Source organism: Rhinolophus sinicus, linkage group LG07 (assembly GCF_036562045.2).
Source record: "Rhinolophus sinicus isolate RSC01 linkage group LG07, ASM3656204v1, whole genome shotgun sequence".
NCBI lineage: Eukaryota > Metazoa > Chordata > Mammalia > Chiroptera > Rhinolophidae > Rhinolophus > Rhinolophus sinicus.
In genome coordinates, this window is record NC_133757.1 from 51,573,822 (window position 1) to 51,595,632 (window position 21,811).

The following is a 21,811-nucleotide window of genomic DNA, read 5'->3' on the forward strand; positions in this document are numbered from 1 at the left end:
CATAGACTTAATTTAAAAGCTAAAACCATGGAACTAGAAGAAAATGTAGGATAAAGCCTTTGCAACTTTGGAATAGGCAAAGATTTCTTAGACTGGGCAAAAAGTAGGAAAAAATGGTAAATGGGACTGCATAAAAATTAAAAACTGATGTTTTTCAAAATAAATTGTTAGGAAAATGAAGAGACAAGCCACAGAATGAGAGAAACTATTCAGAATACATATTTCTTATGTGTATTATATATGTATACATATTTTACACCTCGATAACAACCCCGTTTTAAAAAATGGGTGTTATAGGTTGTTGTGTTCCTCAAGAAGCAGGCACAGATAAATTTTACATGTAGAATATTTATAATATTAAAGGATACCCTTAGTATTATCAACTCTTGTGGGAGTAAGGGCAACAAAATAACATTGGACAAAGGGAGGAGTCGAGCAGTGAAACAGCTTAATAACAGCTTTGGCTGACTTCATACATAGCTCTGGAACTAGATTGATGCTTCAGAGTTGGGACAAGATGACTAGAAGGCCTTCATATTTCTGCATCATTCAGTCATGAGGACCTGTATGTACCACTTGCAGGTGGGCCACCCCACGTAGGGGCATGTCCTTGGGGTGACATGACTGTGTAACTGAAGCAATCCCTGAAAGGGTTGACAACTGAAAACTGACTGCCGGTAGCATTCTCAGTAGCTGGAGCAACAGGTTTCTCACTGAATGAGGGTCTGGCAATATATTACAGTAGATCGTAATGATGGGCAGAAGAGTCTTACAGAGCTCTACAGAGGAAGGTACATAAATGACCAATAAGCACATGAAAACATACACAAAATCATTAGCTATCAAGGATATGCAAATTAAAACCACAATAAGACACTCCTACACACTCTCTAGAATGGTTAAAAATGAAAAAGATTGGCAATACCAAGTACAGCTGGGAGTGTAAAATGTCACAGTCATTTTGGAAAAACACTAATAATTTCTTACAAAGTTAAACATACACTTACTGTATGACCCAGCAATTCCACTCCTACATGTTTACCAAAGAGAAATGAAAACATGTATGTAAAAAGGCTCTTACACAAATGTTCATATTAGTTTTTTTTCATACAGCTCAAAACTGTAAAGAGTACAAATATCCATTAACAGGTGAATGGATAAACTGATTTGGATATATTGATATAATGAGATACTATGGGGCATTAAAAAGAGTAAACTACTCACACTGAACAACGTGGATCAATCTCAATGCTGAGCATAAGGAAGCCACAAAGAGTAATACATCCTGTGTGATTTCATACATGAAATTCTAGAACAGACAAAATAATCTCTAGTGATAGAGTGCAGAAGGGATAGAGGGAACTTTTGAGGTGACAAAAGGGTTCTATTTCTCAATTGTTGTGATAACTGTAGGGTACTGTAGGGTATATGTATTTGTCGAAGTTTTAAGGGTACATTTTATTACATATAAATTCCACCTCACTTAAGTTGATTTTTTTTCTCTTTAAAAGTAAAATTCAAGAAGAAAAACAAATGGGGTTTATATTCATGAGGGATATTGGTTGCTTTTTTAACTTTCTTTTTTGTAATGTTTTCATCTGATTTTGGCATCAGAATTATGCTGGCCTCCTAAAATTAGCTGAGAAATATTTCCTCTTTGTTTTTTAAAATAGGTCATATAAGATTGGTATTGTATTCTTCATAAATTTAAATTCACCAGCAGAGCTATCTGGGCCTGGAATTCTTTGTAGGGAGGTTTTAAGTTAAGAATCATTTTCTTTGTTGGATTTAAGTTATTCAGGTTTTGTATTGCCTCTCGCGTTAATTTTGTTAATTTGGTTTATCAGTGAAGTTGTTCTTTTGATCTAAGCTGCCTAATTTATTGGTATAAAGTTGTTCATAATATTTCCCATCATTTTAATGTTTTCAAGATCTGTAGCGATAGCCCCTTCATACTTGTAGATAATGGTAATTAGCATTTTTCTTTTTCTTGATGAATCTACTTAGAGGTTTCTCATAAAGTGAAGCATCTGTGTACCTTATGACCCAGCAGTTCCACTCTGAGGTAAATTACTCAAGAGAGATGAAAACATATATCCACAAAAATACTTATACAAGAATGTTCATAAAAATTTTATTCATTTTAGTCCTAAAATGAAAACAAATGCTGATCAACTGGCGAGAGAATCAACAAATGTTTGTATATATTACAATCAAATACTATTCAGTAATAATAAGAAATGAATTACTGTTATATGCAACAGTATGAGTGAATATGATAATACGGTGAGTGAAAGAAGCCCTGCACAAATGAATTCAGTGTCCTGTTCCACTTACGAAATTTTAAAACAGACCAAACCAAACTGTGGTGGTAGAAATCAGGAGACTGTTGCTTGGGAAGAAAAGTGGGAAGGGATTGACTGGGAAGGGGCAGGAGAGAACATTCTGGTTATGAAATGTTATGTGTCTCGATAGAGCTGTGCGTTTCATGAGTGTAGGCATTGATTCAAAACCCTTTGAATTGTACATTTCATTAGATGTAAAATATAGCTTAACTTAGTTGTACAACAGTGTGAAGTGCCACTGAACTTTATACTTAAAATGATTAAAATGGGACATTTTATGTTTTGTATATTTTACAATTTAAAAAAATGTATCATGTAGATGTGAAGGTTCTAAATGGGCATTTAAAGTGTTTATTTTCCCCCAATCGTGTGCTATTCTATTGTTTATTTACCATTTATACTAAAGTAAGAATGTAATTTAGAAAATGATGAGAAAATACCAAGTATGAGAAATAACATTACGTTTATATACTCAACAAATATTTATCAAACATTTACAGTGTGTATAGTTCTTCATTATGTGCGGTAAAGATAAACCAAACAAGTATCTCTTTCAAAGACCTCACAGGGTCCTAAGCTTTGACCTAAAATATGCAAAAAAAAATTGATTTCACAAAAATGGCTTTCTTTCACCTACTGTATACCCTTTAGTAGGCTTCTGTAGACCCTTAAAGCTGTAGGAAATTGAGCTTAAAAATTCTTGCCCTGGGGTGAAAGCCCATGACATCTGGTGTTTCCCTTCCAGGCCTGGCTGTAGCTTGCATTAGCAGGGGAGGGGCTTATGATTTTTGCAGTTCCCACACAGCCTGCAGTGATGCTGGAGCACCAGAGAGCAGAGTGTCCCCGATAATGTTCCTTTAAGTGCTAGGATGGTGCCTGGCCTAAAGCATTCATAGATCTAGAATCTCCACCACAAAGCGGTTTAGGGCAGAGTCCAAAACCCAAGGTCAGAGCTCTTGACATGCAGGTGGTAATTATCCTCTTTCCCTCCTGCTTAGGACTATTGTAATTGAAAGGGTCAGAGATCGTCTGAAAGTGAGGAAAACCAAAGCAGAAATGTCAGGGGCATGGAAATTCTGTACAGCAGATGGTTTATGTGTCCACAGGGCAATTGAGAATTAAGTGTGGTAATGGAATTACACTACTTTTATTGGTTCGGTGAGGGGAAGCACTTGGAGTACCAATTATATTCTACTTGGCATGTTTGGGTGCTGAGTAAATATTAGTAACTTATTGACAAGAGCATAGCATCTCAACTGCCTTGTAAATCGGTGAATGCAGAATATTGTTGGGGGTGGTAGTGGTGATGATTATATTATCGAGAAAGTGACTAACGTGACATTTCTAGCTTGTTAATATCCACCCACCTATGTCTCACCTCTTCATTCTGCTTCCCTGTTGGGATCTATTACAATCAATTCAGTTGCCTCAGTCTCCTCTGAGTAGTTAATGCAGGTTTCTCCTGGTGGAATTGGTAATGAGAATGTCTGCGTTCACATCATGCCTAGGTGGGGTTGTAGGCACCACATCTAGATTAAAATAGATGCCTTGGGGCAACTGAGGAAGCCGGCTGTATGATTCCAACTGTAGGGCATTCTGGAAAAGGCAAAACTATGGCTACAGTAAAAAAAAAAAAAAAAAAGATCAGTGGCTGCCAGGGGTTCGAGGGGAGGGAGAGAGGAATAGGTGGAGTACTAGGACTTTTTTAGGGCAGTGAAAATACTCTATGATAAAGACACCATAATGGTAGATACATGTCATTGTACATTTGTCCCTATCCACAGAATGCACAGTGCCAAGAGAAAACTCTAATGTAAACTGTGGACTTTGGGTGATGATGATGTGTCAGTGTAGGGTCACCAATTCTAACAAATGTACGCATGGTGGGGATGTAGGTAATAGTGGAGGCCATACATGTGGTGGGGGCAGGGGGTCCGTGGGAAATCGGTACCTTTCCCTCAGTTTGCTGTGAACCTAAAATGACTATAAGAAAATAAAGTGGAAAAAAAAAAAGGAAAGAAATTACAGATTTGTGACACTTGAATATGAATTGATTTTAAAATTCCATTTTTCAAAACCTAGAGTAAGGTTTATATTATTTGCTAATATTGTGACATGCTTGCCAAAAAGAATAGTTTGTAAATCCTAAGCAGACTTCCTTGTAACCATGTGTTGAATTTCCAGCTGTGTTGAATCAGACTTTGATCCCTCTTAAGAAGATAAATGCAATATCTGCAGTTTCTAATTGTAGGGGTGGAGGAGAGACTTTCAAATGAAGTCTTAAAAGCCAAGTCCCTGTCCAGATAAGAAATTAAAGACCCTGGGGAGATAGTTGTTTCATTGTCTTCCCCCACCCCCAAAACAAATGAGATGCTATTGTTAAGTGCAGTGTGTAGGATTAGGTTTGTTTCGTTCCAATGGAGTCACTTTCCTTAATCAGCACTCTTACAAATGGCACACCTGCCTGATGAGAGCGAGTCCTAGACTACAGGAACCGTGTGAGCGTTTCAATGAGCTCCACACAATTGACAACGTTTGTGGCTGATGTTCTTAGGAAGTCTCCCTTCCCTCCTCTTCGTATTCCTTTGTGGCTAAGCTTGTATTATTTTATACTTCTGAATCAGCCTTTGATTGTGGGAATTTTCCAGTATGTGGTCACTGATACCGATTTTGTTTCTAAGTGATTCTTTAAATAAAAACAGAAGTGATGTATTTATGGATATGTGTAGGGATGCTTTTAAATATTTTTATTTTATTAGATTTAATTTACTCGTTGTCACTCTTAAAATACAGAGAACCCTCTTCCCTGTGACAAGGGGGTGAAATACAGCAGTCACATTCGGGATCTCCATACATTAGCAATAATAAATCCTTTTGCCCAGAGTAATACAGAAACTCAATCCAGAGCCGGTGGGAATGATGTAGTGCTCCCTCCCAGAACCAATTACCCACAGAGAGGTATAATGAGCAGGGGAGGTGATACAATAAAAATCTATATGGCGAGAGTAACATTATGGTAAAATTGTTGCCTGTGGAAAAGTCTTATAATAAGTACATCTCCAATTATCTTCTGGAAAAATTATTTAGGCGTCACTTTAGGTCAAAATGCGTGACTGAATTGCAAGAATAGCTTTCGAATAAAACAAAAGGGTACGTGAGTGTAGAGAAAATGGCGATGGACATGCCTTGAAAGGTCCGAGTAGCCCCGGGTGCTGCTGTGAGGGCGCCCTGGCCGCCACACCTTCCTGTGGAGGAGTAACGGTACTGACCACAGTGACCGCGCATGCGGAGGGGAGCAAGATAACACTCTCAAAAACTAAGGCAATTTTGATCATCGCAGGAAGTCTTCACTTTTAGAGATAGTGTATTTCCAAAGGCCACATCGTAAGCAGATTGCTGTAAAGGAAAATCCTGAGTGTGTCTGATCTGTGTCGTGATTAGGAGTGGGCTTGATCTACTCAGGCAGACATCAGTTTTGAATAAGTGGGTTAAGTGGCAAGACATGAAGTCTAGTCCTTTATTAGATAAGTGTCAAGTAGAGTGCTGAAGTGGCCAAAAAAAGTGTGTTACCCTAAAAACAACACGAACAGTTTTCAGCCCCTGTTGTCCAAGTGCTGTCAGTTGTGCAGCTTGTGGAAAAGAATTCATTACTACCAATAAAGCACCCAAGTTCATTAAATACTTTTTAAAAAACAGATTGAGCAGATTCGTGCTCTTGTTCGAGTGTTGTTATTCTCACTGCAGAGTATTTCTCTTCCTTGACTTCTTTTATGTCTCATTTTTTAACTTGTCTTTTTTCTTGAGAGGGAAAGAGGGGGTGGGGGGTGCATCACAATTAGGTACTGGCAGCTGGGCGCGACCCCAAATCTATCTTGCATACAACCTGTAGTAACTCTTTCTGAGTGAGCCTTAATAGTTAATCCTTGTGGTGGTAGTGGTGAGATAATTTTCCTTCTAGCTGATTTAAAATTTTTCATTCTATTCTGTCAGATTATATCCAGGGAGGTACAATTATGTCCAAACGTGTCATTCATATAAATGGCCTGAGTAGAACAAAAGCCTTCAGATGAGACAGTGATGGAACCTACCTTGCCACCGGTGGTTGCTTCACATGTCATCTTGTAGTCATTAAGAATATACATTAAAGTAAAGAAAGTACATAGTCACTATTTTGGGACCTGTTGAACTGGAGGAACCAGTTCCTAACCTGAAAGCAGTTTGCTCATTCATTTATTCAACAAATGTACTTGGAGGCTGCAGCTACAGCAGTGAACAAAGTCTCTGTCCTCCTGATGGAGCTTTCATAGTTGACTTAAGTGAAATAAAATAGACAAATGATACATAATATGTCAGATAGTGATGACTGCCGTGCAGAAAAGTAAAGCCGGGCCTGGAGGATTCTGAGTGGTGCTGGTGGAGTGCAGCTTCAGAGAGAATGGGCAGAAATGGCCTCTCTGATGAGCTGTGTCTGAACCAAGCTCCAAACGAAATGAAGGACCGAGCATGGGACAGTGAAAGAGCAGGGGGCTTGGCATCAGCAGGCCGGGGGCCTTCTGTCTCAGTAGCTCCGTGACCCTGTGGAGGCCTTTAACACACCTGTAAAATGGAGACAGGCAAAGCCACCAGGCCGGCCCCACAGGGTGTGTGTTTGGCACAAGTGAGACACTTGAGAAAAGCATTTTGGTAAACGGCAGAGCCTTCACCTTCCAATTTCAGTACCGAATAATAAAGGGGTTCAAATGAAAGAGCTACATACAGAAGAGTCTTAAAACAGCCCTTGTATATACCTTCCTTTGGAGTTAATGAATTGAGTTGACTGAGCTAAAGTGTAGAGAACACTCTCCAAAGATGAACTGTTTGATACTTGGGTGTAAAGGGTTTATATTCCTCTTTGTTCACTTGGTGGTATGATTCATTTACGATTTTATATTTGTTTCTGCTTTTCTTCCTTTGACATCTTTTTCTTTTACATTGAGCTTTCCTCTTATTAAATCAGTTTCAGGCCTCTCGGCTCTCACTGAGGCATTTTCTCCCCGGTTCTATATTCCCTGATTAATTCATTTAAAAAAAAAAAGAAAAAAGCCCTGTAATAACTAATGTCTATCACGGGGGACCCCAGAATCCAAATCTTTTTAGAGTCATCCTGAACTCCAGAACAATTCATTTGTGCTGATGTTTATTAAGGACTTGAAGTTGTTTGTTTGCTGTTTTTGTTTTTACAGCCAAAGTGCATGTTGCACTAATCATAACAGTGTTTGAAGAGAACTTTGTCGTTTACAAAGCACTTCACACGCTCACTTGCATGTGAACTTTGGCCGCCCCGGAGCCAGACAACACGGCCGCATTGTACCCTTTTACAAATGAGGAAACCTGACGCCCAGGGTACACAATGTAAATCTAGGTCTTTCCATGATACAGGGGAATAGCTGGGTAAAAAATGCTGAATTATTTTTACCACTTAAAATGACTGAAGTGGTTTCTTTTATAAGTATATTGAAGAAAGTCGTAGATGACTCCATAGGGGGCTGTGGAAAGAGAGGGCTCTGTGCCTGGTCATTGTGAGTGGGGACCATGGAGACAAAAACCCCCTTGTTTGGGTCATTGTCAGAAAGAGAAGGTGAGCCCGGACACCCCTGGTTCTGATCTGCACAAGCTTTTATTTATTTTTGTCCAGTGACTTAAGCTAATACGACTAACACACATGTTTTCTCAGGGCAGAAACAAAAGTAATCATAAGCCAATATAAATTCAACTTCTTTAAAGCGCATTGTCTTGGATTTAAAGACTGTTTCCTCAAAAAAGGCTTATTTTATTTTGAGATCGAGGGTCCTGAAGACTCTTAAAATGTCTTTTTAAGTATAATAGAAGCAATAAAAAAATTACAGCGGAGCTGGGAAGGGCCTGAGAGATTATCCAGCTGTGGAACCATTAAAATATTTGATCTGGGAAGGACCCTTGAAAGGTCCCAGATTCCCAGCTTGTGTGCGGCTCCCTTGTCTTCTCTGGCATCCTCGCCATCCTGATGGGGCCGTTCAGCCTCTCCATGGTGTCTTCTGATTACTGTGACTTCTGATTACTACTTCATGCCTCCACAACTAGGATTGAAAGTACAACTTGACTTGGAAAAAAAGTCCTCGAAGTACACACCTGTTCCCCCATAAAGTCCTGTTCCCCTTCCCCAATAATTAAAAAAAAAAAAAAAAAAAAATTAGTATAAGATCCGGTCTTATTTTCGGGGAAACATGGTACATGAGGTACCTAAAGGCATCAAACTCAGACAAAAAGTAGAAGGGTGGTTGCCTGGGGCTGGGGGGAGGTGAACATGGGGAGATAGTGTTTAATGGGGACAGTGTCAGTTTGGGAAGATAAAAAAGTGCTAGAGAGGATGGTGATGATAGTTGTACAATAATGTGAATATACTTAATACCTCTGAACTGTATACTTAAAAATAGTAGAGATGTAAATTTTGTGTTATGTATATTTGGCCACAATTTGAAAAATAAAATAAAGGTAGCAAGAAGAAAGCAATCCATTCTATTGCTGGACACCTCTGTTGGAAAGTTAACTCTACAGTAACCCTTACTAGTTCAAGTTTTGTACTCTGGAGCCGTGGAGAACAAGTCTGACCCCTTCCCCTGAATGAAGACACCCAGCTGTCCCCTCCCAAAAGTCCCTTCAAAGCTAACTAGCCCCAGTTCCTTCAATAGATAATATAATTTTGTTTGGTTTACATTTTATTTGTATCATGATCGAGATGAGGACCATACGTTTTGATGGGCTGATAAGCCTTGCTCACTCTGTCTCCCTTTAAATTTATTTGTTGATGAAACTGGGTCATTTGTCCCTGAGAGTTTTGGTACTTGCATCCGTCTGCTATGCAGATTGACACCTTCCTCTGTCCTCTATATTTCCTGTAAGTCAGCAATTGGATTGAGATATTTTATTTTATTTTGTAAATGCCTGTAATCCAACTACATAATAATTCATTCTATATCTTTTTTTGAGAGTGGAGGAGGTGCTATTTTCTTTTCCCCTCAACTTTTTGTTTGGAAAATTGTAAACATGCAGAAAATGGAAAGAATAATATTAATATAAGGCAGATACCCAAGTACCCTTTGCACAGTAGATTCACCAATCATTAATGTTTTGCCACGTTTGCTTTCTTTCTTTTTCTCTGCACGCACGCACGCACACACACACACACACACACACACACACACACACCTCCCCCCACCCCCTGCATCATTTGAGCTTCAGTTATAGACATCATGGCACTTTACTCCAAAATATTTTAGCATGTAACTCCTAAGATCAAGGACTCTCCTCTATAATCACAATTATGTTGACTCAAGAAATGTATGTCCTATCTACTTTATATATCATCTACTATATATATCATCTACTATTTAGTTCATATTTCCATAATTATCAAAAAATGTCCTTTATAGCTGTGGGGTTTTTTGTGTGTTTTTTTTAAATGCAGAATCCAAGCAAGAATCACAAATTGTGTTTAGTTTTCATGCCTCTTTAGTTGCCTGAATTGGTTCTGCCCTTCTTTGGGTCTTACATGACATTGACATTTTTTGAAGAGTCCAGGCCACCAGTTGTTTTACAGAATGTCCCTAAATTTGGATTTGCTTGGTTGTTTCCTTATGATTAGAGTCAGGGTAAATGTTTCCAGCAAGAATACTGCATAGGCAGTGGTGAGTCCTTCCCCGTAATGCTCGGGAGGCACAGGATGTCACTTTGTCCCATCATTGGTGATAGGTTTGAGCCCTGGGTTAAGGAGACGCCTACCAGATTTCTCCATTGTGAAGGTACATTTTCTCCATTGTAATAATAATGTATAGCATATTAGTGGTCGCTTTTAAAATAGTTTAAAAAACATATCCATTGGTAATGAGAAATTGGATGGAAGAGATTATGAACACATTAAATAGAGTTATTACTGCTGATGGAAAGATAATTTTTAAATATTTCATTTTCCTGAGAAAGGAGAGGAGGGAAGGTAGTGCAGGTGAGAAATGGGCTTTAGAGAAGACAGACTTATGTATAAATCTCAGCTCCACAGTTGATTCTCTGCAACTTTAGGACGGTTACCTAACTTCTCAGATCCTCAATTTGCTTTCTAAAATGGGCATAATATACATTCATGGCAGGATTGTTAAGATGATTAAATGAGATGGTGTATCAGTGGCCTTTAACCGAGCAACTACCCCAAGACCATTCCATGGGAGATGAGAAGAGGTGCTTCCTAAGCAGTCTGCAGAGTTTAAATCTATCCATGGTGTTAATTCTTGAGATTAGCTTGAAATATTCAGACATGTTGATAAGAAAATGTGATCAACAGGTTAGGTGACTTTGTGACATTTCAAAGAAGGGAATTAAGAATTGGGAGATATTTTCCGTTCTCTTGAATATGATTTGTTTGTAGTGGACTTGCATAGAATCGAGTTGCCATTTATTTAGACCTCTTTCTGACTGCAGTCCATTTTAATCTATTACCAGGGATTATTTTTGAAACAGTTTATATGTAGTCTGATTGAGAATAGTGAATCATAATAATTCTGTGACCCATTTACATGTATTACTGTAAAAGTTTCATTTCATACAAGTGACAATTTTTTAAAGTTAATTAGACTCGGCTATACTGAGGTTAGCAAAAAGTGCTTTGAATTATCAATAATTCAGCAGGGCCGACATTTCTGTATAATGCGGTGGTTTTATAGAGTATTGTGAGATAGTTATCCTTAAAATAAATGGTTGTGAGCATTCATCAGCGTGGTGGGGTTCACTTGAATGTAGTGTGAAGTGATAGCATCTAGGCTTTCTATTATTGGGCAGAGTGTGGGACATCAGTCTTTCTGGCCATGAACTACTAGCAACCTTTGTCCTTTGTGTTACCTTTAGTTAAAAACAAAAAATGAGCATGAATGCTGGCTGATGGCCACGTCTTTCTTATAGCTAAAAATTCATCTGGGGAAGAAAAATGGGATTGTTGATTTGGATTTGTTTCATTGAATGAATGATATGTGACATTTTGTAAATTATTTATCACTGAGAGGATGGCAGCAATGGCTCGAGCATTGTTATATCAAATGAAAGCAGGAATCCCATTAGTACAAGAACTGAGTTTTTGCTAGAATCTGTCAGGGGAATGTTGTCATTTTAAAACCAGATTGTTCTTTTAATTGCTATTTAAAGGAACAAAAGTGTTCCCAAGGTACTGCACTTGAGCAGTTGCAAGTAATAACTGTGGATCCGTAATTATGCAGTGCTGATGATCTGGCATTTAAAAAATGGTGGCTGGATTCGGTGACCAATTTGTTGTATGTAGCTTGTCTTTCTTGTTTTTTCTAGTACAAAGTAGTTTATACTGTTTATATCACTTAGGCCTCAAAAATATATTTGCATAGCTACCTCGGAAAGTAAAACCTGTGCATATTCAAAGAACAAATTAAACTGAAAAGAAGGGCAAGATAATGAGCACTTATATTGTAAAATGAAATTAACAGTCATACTGGACAATTTTACAAATTCTTGGTCGTAAAATGAGTTCTGTTTTTTGATGACATGTCACAGCGAACCAGGACATTTGTTGGAGTCATTATAACCATTTGAAATGTTATTTTTGAGATGAGTTGTTGTTGTTTTTTTTTTAAACTAGCATATGTTTCATTCGTTTAGTCAGGTAGCAAATATATTTTGAGTGCCTGTTGTGCATCAGGCAATGTATTAGGCATTTGAGAGAGTTAGCTGAAAAAATGATGTTTTTTTCCTATGCTAATGTATATGGAGAAAAGCCTAGCAAAATCTTGTTTTTAATTGATATTAAAAAATTTGTGATCATACTAAGTTTTCTTGCCATGAATTTTTGATTCCTGAAATTAAAATATAAACTCATTAATTGTAGTTGCATTCAGATGACTAGCAGACAATATGTGTGAAAGCAGTAAAATTTTAGTTTTCCTACAGTTTTGGTTGTTCAAAATAAAGGTGACCAGATCTGTAGGCTCAGTCAACTATTCATATGGATGGTAATACTAGCATTGCTGGTAGTCATAAATAACATTGGAGACACAAAATATATGCAGATTTATACATTGTTCAAAGCAGTTTCCTTAGTGAGAGTTAAAGGGTGCTAGGAGGTTAGGCAAATGTTTTGTTACTTCTTTTCTGAAAGTGGGAATGTCAGGGATTGAAAGTTTATCTCCTTTGTGTGGCCTGGTGTAGTTTACTTTGGAAGATCTTGGTGCCAGACAGGCCTTGACTCCTCTCAAGTGATCCTACAGTACTTTAAAGCTCTTGCTTACTTCTAACTCTGTTATTATGTCACCTAATATTTTATGTCAGCAATTTAATACATGAATAATAGTAACCTGTACTGAAACATTTGATAAAGTTTAGCTAAACCATCTGACCTAACTAGATGATATTCATAATCTAGAACACTGAATACGTAGCTGAATCAATTTATTATAGGCATACAGATTATGTGCACAATTGAGATTTCAAATGTATCCGTAATGTTCATTTATGGAAGGTTGTAGAGTAGGTAAAGGTCTTAGATTATATTGGTTTAATAGAAATTACTTCTGAATCTTATATATTACTCTTAAAAACATTATTCAGGTAATCCCTTTAATATCAAATAATTTCAGAGATTTTTTTTTAGTAGCAGAAAATGTTGATTTTGAATACCTTATTCAGCAGCTTTTCTTCGTTAAAGAACTATGTAAGAAACTTTGATTTTAATGTTTTGTTTTTAATTTTGACATGGGAAACTAAGCATCTGTTTTCCTTTTAATTGTCATAGCCCCGTGCCGATCCCATTCCAATATGTAGCTTCTGTTTGGGGACTAAAGAATCAAATCGTGAGAAGAAGCCAGAAGAACTCCTCTCCTGTGCAGACTGTGGCAGCAGTGGTAAGTTGGTATTTTTTCTGTGTGTGTACAATGACTCCCTGTCATAGCTACATGCTCTTATCTCTCTATCAAAACCGTATTTGTTATTTAAAGCAATTAGTTAGTAATAGCATAGGTTTGAACTTTTACAAAAGTTAGTACAAGTAGAAGGGGGGAAAAACGTGTGAGTATATTACCACTGACATAAAGATAGTATATGGGTGTATATAATACGATATATTAATATTTATAATTAAGCTTTGATTTAGTACAAGCGTTGGTAATTCCATGTGGAGTGTTCTACATTGCAGGCAGATTCTCTGTAGAGAATTCTAAGTTTTTAAGAAAGCTGAGTACAACTAGAATCACTTGTTTTCTAGAACCTGAAGTATCGAGAGATATTTGAGTTAGAATATATAGTGTTTCAGGTCATGACACCTACTGCTAAAATATAATCTATAGCCCAGCTTGGTGTGACTCCAAATGAAAGGGATGGTATTCTGGAAATCACAATGATAGGATCAAGAAATCATCAGTCATGAAAGCAATTCAAATTGCCTAGAATAGGATAGGAAAAGAGTGGTCTGTGTAGAAGGTGATGTTGAAATCAAGGAACACTGGACCCTAAGCAAATTGCTGTACGCCCAGATGGTTTCACGGGAGCTGTCACTTCTGCCTTTTTCTCAACATAGGAGTTTCAAGACCACACCTCCAGTTTTATAGTGGAAATTAAAAGTCAAATTGTACTTACATTAAAAGAATTTGTCTTACTAGCCAGTCTTCCTTCTTGTTAAGCAGGTGATAGTTGGCCAGCTGAGCTCTCTCTTTCTCCTGCTTTTCCCCCTCACCCCCCCTTCCCTCCTTTGATTCCTCTCTCCCTCCCTCCCCCCTCCTCTCTATCAATATCTATCTATAGGTACATATTTACATATATATGATTATATGTATGTATGTATGTATATATACAGAGGGTGCCACAAAAGTGTATACACATTTTAAGAAAGGAAAAAACTATTAAAATTGTAATACTCAATATATACCGAAAACAAAAGATGAATACAAGTCACGTTTGACTTCTGCAATTAAAAGAGATGTTCAAAGTGGTTCCCATCAGCGTGATTTTAATACAGTTTTTTCCTTTCTTAAAATGTGTATACATTTTTTTTGGCACCCACTGTATATCAACAGATTGAGTGGCGTTTATTGGACTTTAAAAAAAGTAATCTTTTTATGTTAATCTTTAAATTTTCTTCCTCCCAGCCTACTGAAACTTCCCCCCCAAAATTGTTATTTTAAAATTCATAACCAAGTAGTATTTCTGGAGTTATAGTATCTTTAAAAACAACACTTGCAAAATACCACAATGTACTTTCATTGACGAAGTCACAGTAGGACAGTGGTTAAGAGCAAACCTGAGAGCTAGCCATAGCCCAGCTCCTCTACCTGGAGTTAATTACTTAACCATTCTCAGCTTCACTTTCTTTATTAGAGAATTAGGTAATGGTGGCACCTACCTCTTGGGTTTTGTGGGGGTTAAATGAGAGGACACAAGTGAATGGCAGAGCACTGGGTCATTTACAGCTCTGGTAAGGGTACTATTTAAATGCCAGCCATTGTTAGTATTTGGCAGCTTTGATATTGTTGTCCTTAATTGCTTCAAGTGATTTAAAATCTTATGACCACTTTTGACAGCTGCTTGATGGTGGGACAGAGACAGTGTTTCACATGACGGTGTTGGATAGTGATTCTTCTTCCTCTTACAGAAGGTTTAACTTGATGGGTTCTATGTGGTTCCACAGCTTTCAGGACCTGACTAGGAGGGGAGAGCCTTGGAAGCAAGACATTTCAAACTCTGCTTGAGAAATGCATTCTGACAGTCTTTTTGATGGGCTTACAGATTCATTAAAATTCTTTTACCTGCCTGTGGTATCATGGATAGTGACAAAAGGGCATGGAAACATTATCTGTATGTTCAGTTTAATAAATTTCAACCCTACAATCTCCCTGTTTTATCCTGGGGAGGTAGTGCCTCACTCATCAGTTCTGACTCTATAGTTATCTTTTGGGTTTTCTCACGAGGCTCGTTCTGAATGAATTATTCTTTTGTTTAACTGCCTGATCAGTTCAGTGGTGTTCACTTGTCTAGGGTCTGCCCTTTGTGATTTTTAAGGTGGTACTTTAAAGACACCTTTCACTGTTTTATTTCATGAGTATGTATTTGTCTGGACGCCTAGACAGATTAAAGACGCACTTAAGTGTGGAAAGAAAAGTTCCCTTCATATATTTCCTTACCTCTGGTGATACACTTACTTGAGTTGATAAGGAATTTGAGATCGTTATCTTCTAGATGGTAACTTCAAGGCCTCCTTCACAGGGTATAAAGGCGTAATTCTAAACAGGTAGATCTTAGATTTTCTGATGTAATCAATCTCCCTTCGTCTCTCCCAGATTGAAGACCTGCCAAAGGAGAGGTTTGATCTCCTTTATACTTTGAGGTCACCGACATTTTTTCCCCCTAAAGCTTCTTACTTTTCCAGGGTATGTAGGTGTAGTATTATGCTTGCTGTTTTCAAAAACACTCTCTCTTTCTCTTTTAACAAGTGGATTGAGGATACTGTCTAGAGGGCTTGTATCACCAGAGTCATTTTGTAAGCCAGTCTTTCCCCCTCCCTCCAGGTAGAAAGAGCCAGAAGCTTTGGAGTCAAGGTGTGGGTCACAGCAGAAATTCAAGCCCTGGGGTCATCATGTCCCTTTGTTTAGGACAGAGGATGGCTCAGAGTGCTGCTCTGGACTCTGCAATGGGATCCGGCTCTAGTGTGGAGGTTCACTTACTCTCTCCAGTGTGCTGTGCCGGTCTGGATTTAGCTCCGTTAGTCAAAAAACCCATTGTTCCTAATTCGGGGAGATTGTAGACATTTACTTCATCTGGTAGATCAGATGAGTGCACTTTGTTATTTGCTAGTCTTCTTTGCCTTTTATTTTTGGTAGTCTTTAAATAGAAGGATCAAAATAAGATATGGTTCTTCTTTGAGAGCGTAGTGGGGAATCGTGTGTAGTTATAATGCTCTGTTGTGACCCCTTGGTAATTCTAGGGAAAAAAGAATGAAATAAGCTGGCATGATTCAACAGTGCCTTGTAAGAATGGCGGGAGCCCCACTGTGGGAATTCCAGAGTGGTTCAGAACCACCCCTAGTTGGCTTTATGGAAAATGTCGTCATCTCACATAAGTGTCCATTGGTCCTAGGATTGAACTGAGACTGTTGGTAATGAATGATCCAAGGAATCCCTAATGTGAGATATTTATGAGAAAAAAATACCAATAGCAGTATAAAACCACAAAAAGGAAGTATAGATGGCAGCCCAAACGGAGGATCATTCTTAAATGTGTTTCCCATATGTGCCTGTTGGTTTTCAGTCGCCTCTATCTGAAGTCCCATTTGTATGATGTCACATTTAGACTCTGCTTAGATTTCATAGCCGTGAGTAATAAATGTTTCCTTCTGCTTACATCATAAAATAAAGCCAATTAGAAATTTTTGTATTTGTAAGATGGCTCAGTGCTGCAAATGGGCAGTATTTCTTTCCTTTAACAGTTTTTTTCTGCTGAAAGTTCTTTTGAAAATATGATTCATGTTTGCAGGTGGTAAAAATGTGAGGTGAGGTGTATGGTGCAAGGAGCCCCAAATGTGGTGTTCCAGTTCTCTCCTGCTTGCCAGTTGGGTAACTGCAGTTTTCCATAGCTGTAAAGTGCACCCACCATCCACGGGCTGTTGTGAGGATCCAGTGAAATAATGCTGTGAAGATTATCAGTAACTGTAGAACATTTCACAGCCGTGAATGATTCTTCTAACCACTGATATGAATGTGGGAATCATCAGATAGTCTTCAGGTCTATGGAAATATTGAGACTAGGAAGTGATTTTACTTGACTTTCATGGATCAGCCTACTTTGAAATTAACACTGTTGCATTCTCTTTGCCTCATTAAGACCAAATTATCTTTAATTAGCTTCACATAAGTATTAGATATTATACTAAATGAAATTTTGTGTCTGCTGCTCAGATTGCTGGGTGGTTAAATCTTACTTACAGATGAGTTGTATGCATGTGTGTTTTCAAATTAGCAAATCTAAGATAAGTGTACAGTTCAAAATTACAGCATCATTCTAAGTGGAAGCTCATTGAAACTAGAGACAGAGAAAGGCTGCTGTGCTGTAGCTGGGAGAGCAAGACAAACCACCTTTGTACAGTAAAGGGGTAAGAGCCGTGGGGTCGAATATCAGTTCACCCTCAGAAGACCTGAAGTTTCTTCTGGGTTTGTCTTTGTGTGTTAACCCTGAAAAAAGCTTGTCTGCCTTCTGCTCCCACACTGAGCTGGTTGGTGGCATATAGGCACATGAAAAAGATCACTAGTTTGTTCATGTCAGTGGGAGAAAAAGCCCCAGGGATTGGTTGGTTAGTCATCCAGTTTCACACTGACTAGGCACAGATTGAATAGTTAGGTTGGGAAGGAGACCCTTGACTAGAAAGAAACCTAAAGATGGAGTCTAAGGGGCAGTAGCAAGCAAAGGGGAGGAGGAAGCGTTGGTGGCCCTGCCACTCACAGCACAAGGCAAGCTTGAGCATCCCAGGGGAGAAACGGGAAGCAGAAACCTTGTTTTTGGCCTGTTATTTCACTAAAATTGTGCTTGTCAGGATTAACAGTGACCTCCATATAGCAAAATCTAAAGGTCACTTTTCAGTCTTTGTCAAAATCGAATGGACACCTTTCAGACCACACCAAATACTTTTCTCAGCCATGTTGAGAATTGTTTTCCTTGAAATGTTCTTTTCCTTCTGTTGCCTTGATATCATAGTCTCTGTGTTGTCTCTCTACCACTTCCTTCCACAACTTTTGTTAGTTCCATGGCCTCTCTCCATCCCCTAAATGTTTCTTCAGATTTCTGTCCTTAGCCCTCTGTTTTTACTTTGCTTCATAGCTTCCCTTCAGCTCCAAATCCTCACGTAGATATAAATGCTTCCAGAACTTCTCCACTCAGACACCTATAGAATCCACAGAGTTAATATCCAAAACAGCTTATCAATCTTGCACTGCTCCCTCCACCCCAAAACAATAAAAACAGAAATCTCAGCAAACAAACAACATCTTGCTTCTCCTGAGATTTCCCATTTCAGTAAATGGCACACCACCGGCTGGCTACTCATTCAGTCCCACAGCTGGAAATTTGGAGACAGCCATCTCTGTTCTATTCTCTCACTCCAAGGAATCACCCAAAATCCACCGATTCTGCGTTCTGATATATATCCTATATCCTCCACCAAACCCACTCAGATCTACTATTATAATAACCTAAGTATAATCTTGACCCTTTTTCTCCTCATCCATTTTTTAATACTGCAGCTGAAGTTCCTTTTTAACATGGAAAATCCAATCTCAGAATTTTTTCGTATGATTACCAATTACCCTTAGGAAAAAATTCAAATTCTTTAATATAGCCTGAAGACCTCCTCTGGATTGGGCTGTTTTCCGCGTCACTATCCCCTTCATATTATGTACATGGTTATAGTGAACCTCTTTCCTCTCCTTGAATGTGCCATGTTTTCCTCTCTTCCTGCACATACTAGCTTTTTCTGCCATGTCCTCCCCTCGTCCTATCTAATCCCACTCATTCTCTGAGTCTCTTCTTTAGGAAGAGAGACACCTCCTGCTAGGTTCTTTCATATCTCGGAGCCATCCCATCGTCATCTGTGAATCCTAATTCTTGTTTAACGTCTGTCTTTCCTGCTAGACTGACTATAGCTCCAAAACGTCTGACCTTTTCCTCACTGTGTCTCCAATGGACAGATGGTTGGTCAGATAGCCAGTCCCAGGGACCCAGTGTCTGAGTTTTTATTAGTTTTCCATCGCTGCGATAGCAAATTACTACAAAGTTATTGACAGAATTCAGTTCCTTGGGTTTGTAGGATTGAAATCCCCATTTTCTTGCTGGCTGTCATGTGGACAGCATTCCCTGCTTCCAGAGGCCTCCCAGCATAGTCCTTGGTTTGTGTCCCCAGCCCCCTTCTTGCATCTTCTAAGTCAGCAGAGTTTGGTGGAGTCCTCCTACTTTGAACCTCTGCTCCTTCTTTGTCTCATTAACCCAGCTGGAAAAGATTCTCTGCTTTCAGGTATTCGTGATTAGATTGGGCCTACCCAGATAATCCAGAATAACCTCCCAGTCTCAAAACCCTTAGTCACGTCTGCAAAGTCCCTTTTGCCATGTCACGTAATGTATTTACAAGTTACAGGGATTATGGCATAGACATCTTTGGGAGGCATTATTCTGTCTACTACCGAGCCCATGGTTTTTTCCTCCCACAGTACTTCCACCAAAAACCATTTCGACAGGTTTGTGGTCTCATTGGTACTTGTTTAATTTTAAACAGTATTTCTTTGGTTTTGCTAGATAAAACGATTCTAAGCTACTGGTGCTTAATATGTGGTTGTAATAAGAATAAATGAGTGAGTTAATATGCGTTACGGTCTCAAATCTGGTAAATTGCAAACCACAAAAGTAAACCAAACTCCGAAAGGCAAACCACCATGAATTGTGTCAGCAGAGAGAACCCAAATTTTAGAGGAATTTGTTGAAAAAAATGGCTAAATAGGAGGTAAGGAATTACATTATCAATCGCGTTATTGTCCTTTATCTAATTACTCTAGATTGTGTAGTAGTCTATCAAGACTCAGGTACAGTCTTTTTTGTTATTTTAAAGTTGGCCACGAGAAAATGAAATGGAACTGTTTCTTCATCCCTCAAACTCCTTTGCAGAATCATAGACATTTAGAGCTGGAAGGGACCTATGGCCAATTCTCTTGAGCGAAATAAAGGCAAGATTGCTGCCTAAAAGGAAAGACAGGCTGAAGATTTTAGAATTTGATGGGGCAGCTTAAATGGTAGTAGTTGAGATGTAATATTGCTTAAAGTTAGGGAAAGCACAAAAAGAAAGAATATTCCTTGCTTTTGATGGAAAGTGGCTGAAATCCATTAATTTTCAAAATTTATAAAAGTATTTTTCGTAGGGTATCTGTAAGAATAGTAAGCTATAAAATGATATGAATTACCTTAGTTACTGAATATGAAGCTACAAAGTAAAAAAGCAGATTTTAATGTAGAGAAAAATTTAGTGCATGAAATTGAGGTCATATGTGCTAGTGATGTATGACTTACAGGAAGTAATAAAGAGGGGGAAAAAGAGAAGTAAATGGTATACTTTTAAGCTGATGGGACCCATTTTAAGGATGGAATTTAAATTGCTGTACTTTAAAACTTGAGTTTTTACCCCCTTCACTGTATGGGGAGGGGGAACTCTGATCAAAGTAGGCCTCTTCCCTCCCCCTGCAGAGTATACTTCTTTAAGCCCATAAGCAAGCTGTCTTTGTTTGCTGTTCCTGAGCAGAAAGAGGTGATTGATACCATTTTTATATATTTAAACTTTCCCCCCACATTTATTTGAATGAGAGAAACCCTTGTAAAAGAATGGTGTCATAGGTTAAATGCTTCTGCCTGGGTGTCTCTCCTGCCTGACGTCGCACTCCTATGACAACATTTTATTTGCTCAGCATCTTAAGTACAGATGTTTAGGGTTTTATTATTATTATTATTTTTTAAACTCAAGAATAGTGTGCTTTTATTAACGGTATTGATGATTGATTTTGAATGTTTTTACTTCAAAAAGCCAAATCTCCTGGTGGGTGGAATTTTATGAAGCACCTGTTAAGCTTTAGGGGGGGAGGACCTTTTTGGCAGCAACCCAAAATACATATTTAAACAATGAGCCTGCCAAAGTCAGGAAATTATAAAACAGTTTTGAAATTGCAGAATCTGCTTTTTTTATTACCCCTCAGGTTTCTTTTGCAGCTTGGTTATAAGTTCTTTCACATGGGATTTACTAATGTTCTTGCTATTTTAAGACCAGATTTAGAAAAATAAAATCAAGTTTGGCGATCTCAAGTTTGTATGATAAAAGACCATCAGATTTTGAACTGAACTGCCTCCCAAAGATTCTAAGCTCACACTCCCGAAACCATTTGGAGGAAACTATTATTCAGTGTAGCCTGGCTGGCTTTCTTGAATGGCGTTGCCCCTCGGGGTCTCTAGTTTTCCTGTGTGAAGTGAGAGCTGTTAGATGAAAAGTGTGCCCAAAACAGTGTGGAAAAGCTGAACACTCATAAAAATGGGGGAAACCTGCTGAGGGTGTGCTTCTTGGCATATTCCATTTGACCTGGATCTTTCAACATCTCAAATTTACCATTTCTGCTCTTACTTCTAGAATTTAAATTCAGGGACTTGGGGGCAAGATGGCAACAGTATCTTCTTTATATATCCCAGCAATGAGATAGTCTTCATATGCTATTGGAGATATATATATATATATATATATATATATATATATATATATATATATGTTTGTAGTTGTGTTATGTTAAGCAGCCCCAGTTTTTAATTTAGCTAACTGTTGTTTTTAAGTTTTATGATTTCATCACAGGCAGCAGGAATTGTTTGAACTTCAGCACTCCCCT

General features: G+C 38.3%; 1 protein-coding gene across 8 annotated transcripts in view; it reads left to right on the forward strand.

Annotated features, from left to right (window-relative positions):
* KAT6B (lysine acetyltransferase 6B) overlaps positions 1-21,811 on the forward strand; it is a 174,588-nt gene that overhangs the window by 93,671 nt on the left and 59,106 nt on the right. For all 8 annotated transcript variants that reach the window (XM_019745942.2, XM_074339632.1, XM_019745944.2 and 5 more), the window contains exon 4: positions 13,162-13,270. In XM_019745942.2, coding sequence (XP_019601501.2) covers positions 13,162-13,270 — 109 coding nt within the window. The remainder of the gene's footprint in view (positions 1-13,161; positions 13,271-21,811) is intronic.